The 9,613-nt window shown below is 47.3% G+C and overlaps 1 protein-coding gene and 1 pseudogene across 2 annotated transcripts; one reads left to right on the top strand and one right to left on the bottom strand.

Annotated features, from left to right (window-relative positions):
• Positions 1–20: 20 nt before the first annotated feature.
• LOC148898580 (macrophage mannose receptor 1-like) lies at positions 21–5,266 on the top strand. The gene is made up of 17 exons (XM_088995408.1): positions 21–136; positions 280–415; positions 978–1,060; positions 1,294–1,413; positions 1,490–1,591; positions 1,668–1,826; positions 2,220–2,287; positions 2,396–2,510; positions 2,589–2,630; positions 2,703–2,870; positions 2,979–3,089; positions 3,161–3,271; positions 3,337–3,433; positions 4,044–4,170; positions 4,413–4,501; positions 4,571–4,763; positions 4,949–5,266. Exons 1-17 carry the CDS (start codon positions 82–84, stop codon positions 5,093–5,095), a joined length of 1,923 nt encoding a protein of 640 aa, XP_088851534.1. The 5' UTR covers positions 21–81; the 3' UTR covers positions 5,096–5,266.
• Positions 5,267–5,720: 454 nt separating this feature from the next.
• On the bottom strand, positions 5,721–9,399 carry LOC148898581 (palmitoyltransferase ZDHHC12-B-like; annotated as a pseudogene). The gene is made up of 3 exons (XR_016114609.1): positions 9,127–9,399; positions 8,041–8,175; positions 5,721–7,565 (listed from the first exon to the last, which is right to left on the bottom strand). The product of XR_016114609.1 is annotated as a palmitoyltransferase ZDHHC12-B-like (transcript).
• Positions 9,400–9,613: the final 214 nt, after the last annotated feature.

A 9,613-nucleotide genomic window follows, 5' to 3' on the forward strand; every position in this document is an offset into this window, starting at 1 on the left:
TGGTTTTGCACCAGGAAATGGCAGGAAGGTGAGCCGAGCAAGACGCCCGATAGGAATTGTGGTTTGGTGTCCATCCACGGCATGGGTCTTTCGTGGTGCAACAAGCAGTATCAATTCATCTGCGAGCGCGCTAAACGTGAGTCCTTCCGCCATTGTTCTGTTTTTTGTTGCAGTCCATCTGCGGCGTGACAAAACTCAGCAGCATGACTGATTTTCAAGGACAAATGTGAACACACCAGTAAAAACCGAGAAAGGCACACTGACCATGTCCCTCCTCAGCCATCTGCCCTGACGGATGGCTGGGATTCTCCGGAAGCTGCTACTTGCTGACAAGCCAAACCTACCGGCTCCAAACATGGAACTATGCTTCACGCACATGCTCCGACAAGGGGGCTCACCTGCTCGTCATCAACAGGTACACTCTGGGTGCTTTTGGGGTAAGATGGCTTCATCCTCTTAAAGGACAACCGACACCGCCGGACAAGTTGTGTCCATAATTTGCGTAATCACTTGAAATGACTTCTACCGAGCGTATTTTACAAAGATTCCACCGCATATAGCTATATTTAACCTTTTAAAACACATGCCAGGGGTTCGCCGCTTCGCAGTGCGAGGCCGCGAGTTCAAATCCCACTCCGTTCCCCGAGGGCCCGCGTGGGTCCTCTCCGGGCGCTGCGGCTTCCTCCCACACTCCAAAAACAGGCACGGCAGCCTGATTGAACGCTCGAAATGATTCGCGGGTGCGAGTGCGAGAGCGAATGAGCGTTTGTCTCGGTGTGCCCTGCGATTGGCTGGCGACCAATTCAGGGTGTGCCCCGCCTCGTGCCCAGAGACGGCTGGGATGGGCTCCGGCAACCCCTGCGACTCTTGTGTGGTTAAATCGGTCTGGAAAATGAATGAATGAATGAATGAATGAATGGATTTTGTGCTTCCTCACGTTGTTCTGATTTCAACCTATCCATTTATTTTTCCTGCAGCCATTATGAACAATCCTTCATCAATGGCATACTTCCTGACTTTAAACAGGATTATGTCTCGGAGTTTTGGATTGGTTTATCAGGTACACTATTTGCTTTCCCCATCTGTCCATTTTTGGACAATAGCTTGCATACGGCTCAAAGTCGTAGCCAAAATAGGTTTTGGCTGACTTATCAGAGCCGTAAGCTATTTCATATGCCGAGCAAAATGGGCTCCATTCAGTTTTCGGAATAAGTTGTATTTTCATGTTTTGGACATATTGGCTTTGTCAATGAATCACACGTACTGAACTTTTCACCATCATTGGTGTTCCAGACAAGGACCAAGATGGGACATTCCAGTGGGTGGACAAAACCCCCGTTGACTACAGAAACTACAGAACCGGATGGCCCAAAAACATTGCAAATGAAAAGGACTGCGGAGTCATCATGACAGGTAACGTTTGCGTTCATCAAACGCTGAACAAATTCCATCACAAAAGCCAACACGTCTCTGTTGTTGACCCCAAAAGGAGATAGTGAAGGAAAATGGGAAACCAGGAAAATTGGCAGGTTTCTCGGTTACATTTGTGAGAAGACAGGAAGTCAAAACCGCCAAGCGACTCCAGCGCCAAGTGAGTCTCACAGATGCTCCTCCCACAACAATCTTCAATCCCTTCAAGATTTTCTGATCAATATTTCTCCACTTAGCTTCCCACTGCGACCCCGACTATCTTCCGCATGGCGATTTTTGCTACCAATTCCAAGCTGGTTGGACACAATCATGGCAGGATGCAGAGGCTTATTGCGAGGCAGATCAAGGTCACCTTGTCAGCTTTCACTCGCAGAGCGAGGTGGACTTCTTGAAGGGTGAGCATCGAGACTGTCACTCAGGGATTGGTTGCAACGTCAGGATCATCTCGCCGTACATCGTTGGATGAGCAGGGGTATCAAGCTACCGGTTTTCCAAGTCTCCCCATTGCAACGCACCTGATTCAGGGGAACGGGCTCACGTCAGGCTTCCGCAGAGCTTGCTGATGATCTGATCGTGAGAATCAGGTGTGTCCATTGAGTCCTTGAATCAGGTGCCTTGCAACAGGGAGACTTGGAAAACATGGAGGACCGGCGTTTGACACCCCTGCATTAGAGCAACCTTCATTCGTCTCCCAACGCAGAAATTCACAATTCACAGCAGCAAAGTTGTCAAAGGAAGAAAAAGTGCAAGAAGAAAATGTAACATGCTTTTTTTTCTCCTTCCTGAAGACAAAGTAAGCGAGGCGTCACCGATGTGGGTGGCACTCAACTCTGGGTTCACTAACGGAACAGTTGCAGTAAGTGAAACGCCTCCAGTTAGTTTTGTAAGAATTTCAGAAAACTCATCATCAGCATCAACTAATCACACAATTCCAAGTAAACGACGTGACAACTGTGATGCACAGCATTTGTTTCCGTGGGAAGAAGACCCCAAGGCCGAGAACTGCGTTGGCATGAAGCGTTCCGGTGAAATGGTTGGCCTCGACTGCACAGACGGATATGGTTTCATCTGCAAAAAAGGTCCAAAACGTCTTCATCCTTTCTTTGCACGTCTTCTAATACGCTCGCTGATATTTTCCAATTGTGCCATTGTTGCAGCCAAGGCTCAGGGGCAACCTCTCCAGATGCCATCGGGACCAGGTGGATTTCGCAAACACTGCTCGTCCTTCCACCAAGCAATTGGTTGTCAAGAAGCCTTTTCCTTCCTTGCAGGCTGGACTGAAAAATGCGGCTGGTGGTTGGAGGATCCCTTTGGTGACTTTTGCTACCTGATCCATTACCTGGCGGCGAGGCCCTGGGATGATGCGCGAAAAGACTGCCTCGAACAGGGTGCAGACTTGCTCAGCATCACCGACTCCTACGCACAGACTTTCATTCAAGGTACAACAAACGAGAAAGTTCTGGGTTCAATTCTCAACTCGCTCGCTTGCTGGTTTGCATGTTTTCGTATCCCGGCGGAATCCTAAAGGACTGTCTGTCCCCTGTTAGGTGCGATTAAGGCCAGCCCAACCGGGATCTCCCTGTGGGCGGGCGGCCGCCGTGAAGGTGCCTGGGCGTGGTCAGACGGCTCCCCCTTCGGATACCAACACTGGAGTGCAGGTGCATTTCAAAGCGCTGTCATGGTTTTCAACCGACAATGTTGCGAGATCTTTATTTTTTTTTCCTTACAGGGAACCCAAACGGCTACAAGCGAGACAACTGTCTTTCCGTGGCCATTAACAACGGCCAGTGGAATAACGATAACTGCGCTAACGAGAGAGGGTACATCTGCAAGCGAAGTGGTACGATGCGACCTTTCCATCGTTGTTGCGCATACATCTGGCTACAATCTGCGTTTGGTTTGCAGCAAGTCTGCCGTCGACGTTCCTCGGACAAAAGACTGGTCCACAACTGGGAGGGACAGATGGCCAGAATCCCACTTCTGACACCATGCCTTGCTTTGTGTAAGCGGTTTGGGTAAATGATACAACTTGTGGATAGAGTTGAGGTTCTTTCTCAGGACTGCCGTCTTGGTTGGAGGGAGAAGGCAATTGACACGCGTGCCTCTCGTAGGCTCTCATCTGACTTGAGCTGCTTTTGTAGAGCAACTGGGACTTTCCTGCATGGAAGTATGACTGGTGGCACACTTTTGCCCGCTCTGATTGTGGTTCTCTTGGTAGGCAGCCTAACCCTTGAAACAAGTCTTTGTACTGCTCCATCAGTCGATCAAATACTGTCTCTTTTTGTCAGTCCACGACAAAAACGCTCTTCACTCGGTGGAGTCTCACATGCCGACAATCCGAGGATTCCCTGCACACACATTCACAATGCATTTTCCTTTCATTGGTATGGCTGCACCTGCCTAAGCGGTGACTTTCATGTTTGCTCTTTGTATTTTTGGTCTCGGCCTGATCTTCTCTGAGATGACAGTCCATTGGCTCCGCTATCCAATTTGAATGTATGATTTGACCCGGTGAAGCCTCGGCCGTGTTCTTTGGATTTTTCATGTCAATCTTGCAATGAAGTGTGTCTTCTGCCATACTCTTACTCCACTCCTTATTTTTGCAACTGTAGCTGTCCTACTGTTACCAGTCCGCCGACCAATCTGGAGACACCCGTCTGCGCGAGCAACCTCAGTCAGTCTTCCTGTTCCTCGGATAACATCTCCTGTTCGTGCCTGCTCACCATGTTTGCCAACCCGGTAAATCCATAGTTCTTGCCGTCAATTTGATTGGACTATTTTATAGATGCACATTCTTAAACATCCAATGTTGATTAAACCAATCTCATTTATGTGTCGAAGCTTAGTCTTCAGTTGTTACGCTATATCGATAAAATTCAGCAGATGGGGCAATCCATCCATCCATCAGCGATGCGTCTTCGGTTGACCTCATTCAAGACGACCTGTTGTATGATTGTCCTTTTTCTCCAACGTGTGAGCAGAAGGGCGGATTCAAAGGTGTGCTGGACTACGGCCTGAGCGTCAACCGCAGCATTGTCATCAGAGGACGAGTCAATGCCAACGCAACCAGGTAATAGGCTGTTCCTCCTCCATCCCTTCAACAAAGCCCCGTGACCACGGCAACACCTTTCTGCGGCAGGCTCATCGTCAACTTGATGGTGGACGACCGCGACGATGGAGACAGCGACGATGTGACGACGGCGCTGCGCCTGGCGCTCTTCTTTGGAACAAAAAGTCTCGTGCTCAATTCCAAATTGGACAACTCGTGGGGAGAAAAGCGGACGGAGGAATTTGCCCAACAGCGTCCCGTCGAACCCGGACGGGATTTCAAGGTATGGCCACGTTCTGCCTCTTTCTATTTGGGGAGCCTTTTCTGTCACCGGTGTCAACTAGCACCTAGCATCATATCTGCAAAGCGTGAAATGGGCCTGCAGCTTTCTGTGTTTTGAACTGTCCTCGGTGGAAGACTGACGGGCGACCAATCTGGTTGCTCCTGTTTGGTCTTGTTTGCGAGCAGATTGTCATCTCGTGTGACGCTGACGCTTTCCGCCTGACCTTGAACGAGGTGCAGCGGCTGGATCACAAGTATCAAGTTGAAGACTTGCAAAGTATCAAGTGGCTGGAGATCTGGTACGTGCTGCTGACGAGCGTCCAGCTGATGTGAAGGCTGGACGGGAAAACGGAGTTCACCATCAGCTTTGTGTCCTTCCTGATGTCCACTTCTGCTCACGCCACCCTCTGTAGTTGGACTAGATTGTTGAACTTCGACATCGTCTGCCTCCAAATAATCGTGCACATGTAATGAACAATGTCAAAATAAAAGCCTTGCTTTTTAGTTGTTTTTTTTTTTTTTAGTTGCGGCACCTTCCCGTGGCCGAGATTGACAATACGTTATCTTTGTCATGAGGCGTGTTTTGGCCATGAGGCCCAAAACCCAAAAGTTACCCCAATATGGAACGTTTGGGGGAATGTTGGCTTTCTGTCCCCACCCATGTAACGTTCACGGAAAGTAGGATTTGATGATATATCAAGATACCTGGCACTACGTACAATTTTGGTTTTTCGGAAACATTTTTGCACATTTACAGTACACATCACAGTCTGCTGACATTTTTACTCTGCTTAGAAGATCTTGTTTTTTTTATCCTTTCACCCATCCCCCTTTCAAATCGCTGCTGTGGACTGCAAATGTCCCCATTGTGGACCATTCAAGGGTTTCTCATTCTGATTCCTGTTTTATCTTATTTATATTATATACATACATTATATACATGATAAACATGGGTGGAGCTCTACTGACCAGCGATGACCAGTGAGGGTGAAGTTGTCAACTCATCAGGGTACAGAGAGATTGGGCAGCTTAATATACATCATGACATGCATCACACCTGATTTAAGCTGGGTTGTACAACACCTAGCTGAACCAAAACTGCAGCATTGGACTGCAATTAAACACTGACTAAAATATTAAAGGACAACCGACGTCTCCGGACAAGTTGTGTCCATCATTTGTAAAATGGCTTCAAATGACTTCTACAGAGCGTATTTTAATCCGATTCCACCGCATATCGCTATATTTGACCTTTTAAGACTCTCTCTGAATATTCAGGAAGTCGTTTTTGAGTTGGTGATGAGTCCTCACGTGACGTCATGAAAGGACCGCCCCCTGACCTAAAAAAGACGCATTGTAGCGTCCTTCCATCACATCAATGTATTTTGCCGTACATGTTTGGTCTGAGAACCGCGTTGCACCCAAAAGCTGCCAGAAGAGGGCATCCAAGCGCCATATATGGTATTTATCAGCCTGTGGAAGTGGAGGTGGCCACTGGAGGTCGCCATTTTGTGCCTCTTTTTTTTGTGAGAGATTTTCCCCCAATGTTGCCTCAAAATGGCACATATAATTCTTGATCAATGGATGTGTAACAAGAAAGCATCTTTTCCCAATCTGAAGCCATTGTTTGGATTCTCCAGCAATGCAAGACGTCTTGGCGTGACGTCACGAACTGGGGGCGGGACTTTCTGAAAATGCCCAATTCGCAGCTCAATTTTTTTGCAGATTTTGGACACTTGAAGTCATTTAGATTGGTGTTTTGCATGTGACTAAAAATATCATACTACGTGTTTTGGGTACTTTAGATGCTATCAAACGTTTTTCTGATGTCAGTTAAAAAACAAAAAAGTGACGTCGGTTGCCCTTTAAAAGCTACGACAGATCAAAAACTTAATTTCAGAAAATGTGAAGAAAAGTTCAAACTAGAGGGATACGGTGATGCTGATTGGCCTGCCGATCTAAATGACAGGAGGAGCACAACCCGGACACAAAGCTGGACGAAGGAAGGTCCAGCTATATCACGGAAAAGTAGAAAACAGCCAACTGTGGCGTGATCAACCTGTGAAGTTGAGTATATGGCGGCCACAACTCTGTAACAAAGTATGTACGTACCTTGGCCAATTATTCAAAGGGATAGACAGCGGTAACCGTCACGTAGCAGTCAAAATATCAGGGGGCAATAGCTTTGTCCAAAAACCCAGCGCGTAGGCAGAGAAGCAATAGCATTTTGTACGGTGGTCTGCTCACACTCAGGGGAAAATATCGAGAATATATTGTCCGACAGAAAACACGGTAGCTGTAGATGTTTTTACTTCAAGTCTTGTTCCATCCTGATCTACTTCCTGTTTGGTCCATCTACTTCCCGTCTGAGGTTCAGGTGGTCGAACATCCCCAGAGAGTTGAAAACCCCCCAGAAATCAATCAGATGCAAGTGACAGTGGCGAGCGTCTCTGGCGGTTGTGGTCTTTGGAGTGGGTGTGGGGCTCAGACGGGATTGTGCGGGTTCCGGCGGTACGCCTGCTCCCAGGCCACGGCGCGCCACACGCAGAAGAAGACCCGCAGGTTGGCGAGGACGCCGCGGTCAAAGGGGTTGTCGTCGTGGTCGCCGCCTTCCCTGAGGTAGGCGATGCGCTGGCGGGACATGAACTCCCACGTGGTGCAGTTGATGGCCACCAAGTAGAGGTGGCAGCCTAGCAGCAGCGTCACCGCCGCTGAAAAGACGGCCAGCGCGCACAGCGCCGCCAACAGGAAGCCGTTAGCGCGCAACCAACACTCCCAAGTGCCGCCGGGGGAAAGGCCGGACCTGCAAAAAAAGTTTCTTTTCATCATCATAAGAAGAATACCTTTGATTTTAATAAGCGCCTTTCAAAACTCTCAAGGTCACTTTACAGTCACTGGATCCGTTTTTTTCTGTGAGTGAGCAGCGGCAGCCACATGCGCAAGCGTTCACTCAACCCGCAAGTAACACAAATAGATTAAAAACTAGCTAGCTAGCTACTAGATAGCTCATAGATAGCCAACCCGCTGGCTAGCCAGCCAGCCAGCTATTAGAAACATAGCTAACTAGCTAGCTAGCCATTAGATAGCTCATTTAGTTTTGTCGTTGTTGACTTCAAGATGACGCTATGAGAGTAGCTGCCTTTTCCAATCCTGGATCAATGAAATTTTTGTGTGTGTGTGTGTGTGTGTGTGTGTGTGTGTGTGTGTGTGTGTGTGTGTGTGTGTGTGTGTGTGTGTGTGTGTGTGTGTGTGTGTGTGTGCGACGAGGAGAGACGTACAGAGCGAGGCGTAGCGCCCACAGCAAGGTCGTCAGCTGCACCATCAGGTAGAGGACGAACCATCCAAGGGCAGTGGTGGTCGAAGCGCCGCACGCAACGAGAGCACGTCGGGCAGTGCTTGGCTCTCATTGGCTGCTGCTCGCAAAACACACACACACACAGGAAGTCAAAAACAATTTCGACGTAAAATTCTGAACTCATTCACTGTCAAAACACGTGCAAAAATGTGTCCACTCCAGTGCCAGGGTTTTTGTCATTACCCACACAATATGGACTTTTAGGATGACACAGACACGTATTATTAGTCTTATTATTATCATCATTTGCTATCTATTAGTTATCTGGCTGGCTAGCTGGTACGCTATCTAGCTAGCTATCTATTCACTATATAGCGGGCTGGCTATCTAGCTAGGAGCTTACTATCTATTTGAGTTACTTCCGGGTTGAGTGAACGCTGGCACATGTGGCTGCCGCTGCTCACCCGCAGAAAAACTTATCCCGTGAATATAAAGTGTATATAAAGAGTTTTGAAAGGCGCTTAGAAATGAAATGCATTATTATTATTACAGTAAAGTGTCGTTATATCGATATTCTCGGGAGTCGGAAAAAATATCGATATAACTGGACTATCGATATATCCGATCCTGCGCGCATGTAATTTTCTCCTTGCGTTCATAGAAATAGTATCGTAATAAGCGGTACTATCGATATAACCGATATCGATATAACGAGACTTTACTGTATTATTATTATTACCATTTGCTAGCTATTTGCTATCGATTAGCTAGTTGGCTATCTAGCTAGGTATCCATTATCTAGCTGGCTGGCTATCTAGCTAGGTACCTGTTGGCTCTGGAATGGCTAACAAGCTAGCTAGCTTTCTATCTATTTGATATCTATACTTCCTGGTTGAGTGAACGCTGGATTATTATTATTATTATTATTATTATTATTATTGTTATATATGTTGCCAATGTTCTTTTTTTGGCTAGGTTGTCCATAATCCTCTTCCGTATTTGACCCGAAATTCACAATGTGTGCCTTTAAAATGTGCCAAAACATCACGAAAGCGGGCGGGTTTGTTACCTGTAGGAGGCAGAAGGCGCAACGCCTCAAGCGGCAGGTGGAAGACGGAGGCGTCATGGACTCGCTTTCCACATCCGAAGAGACAAACACAACTTGCCATCATGAAACACACTCAATGCCAGGTACAGTGAGACCTCAACTTACAAACTTTTCGTCTTACAAACATCAAATTGATGACAATTAAACCTTATATTAAGCACTATTTTCATAATACACACCCACCACGGCTGGCGGAGTGATCTTGGGCGGAAGCGCACGACCGAACAGCACCAACAGTCCTTATGGAAGGTGACTCTCCTTCCATAAGACATCAACAACCAACAAAAAGGTAAATACAACTTTATTTTACAGCTCTGTTTATTTCTTTAATTACAGTCCTCATATAATGCACCTCGTTCCAAACAGCAATTCCCTTTGACCTTCGACCTCCAATGCCATTCCATCAAGCCATAAATGATGTAAATAAAGTGACTATGATACAATGCAG

Source organism: Hippocampus bargibanti, linkage group LG04 (assembly GCF_051943395.1).
Source record: "Hippocampus bargibanti isolate YZ-2025 linkage group LG04, ASM5194339v1, whole genome shotgun sequence".
Classification (NCBI taxonomy): Eukaryota; Metazoa; Chordata; class Actinopteri; order Syngnathiformes; family Syngnathidae; genus Hippocampus; species Hippocampus bargibanti.

Bases quoted from the DNA above. Each gene is read 5' to 3' on its own strand.
- LOC148898580 (XM_088995408.1), top strand. From the start codon at position 82: ATGGGTCTTTCGTGGTGCAACAAGCAGTATCAATTCATCTGCGAGCGC. The intron at 1,061-1,293 runs GTACACTATTTG...TTGGTGTTCCAG, and splicing joins GTTTTGGATTGGTTTATCAG to ACAAGGACCAAGATGGGACA. The intron at 3,434-4,043 runs GTAAGCGGTTTG...TTGCAACTGTAG, and splicing joins GACACCATGCCTTGCTTTGT to CTGTCCTACTGTTACCAGTC.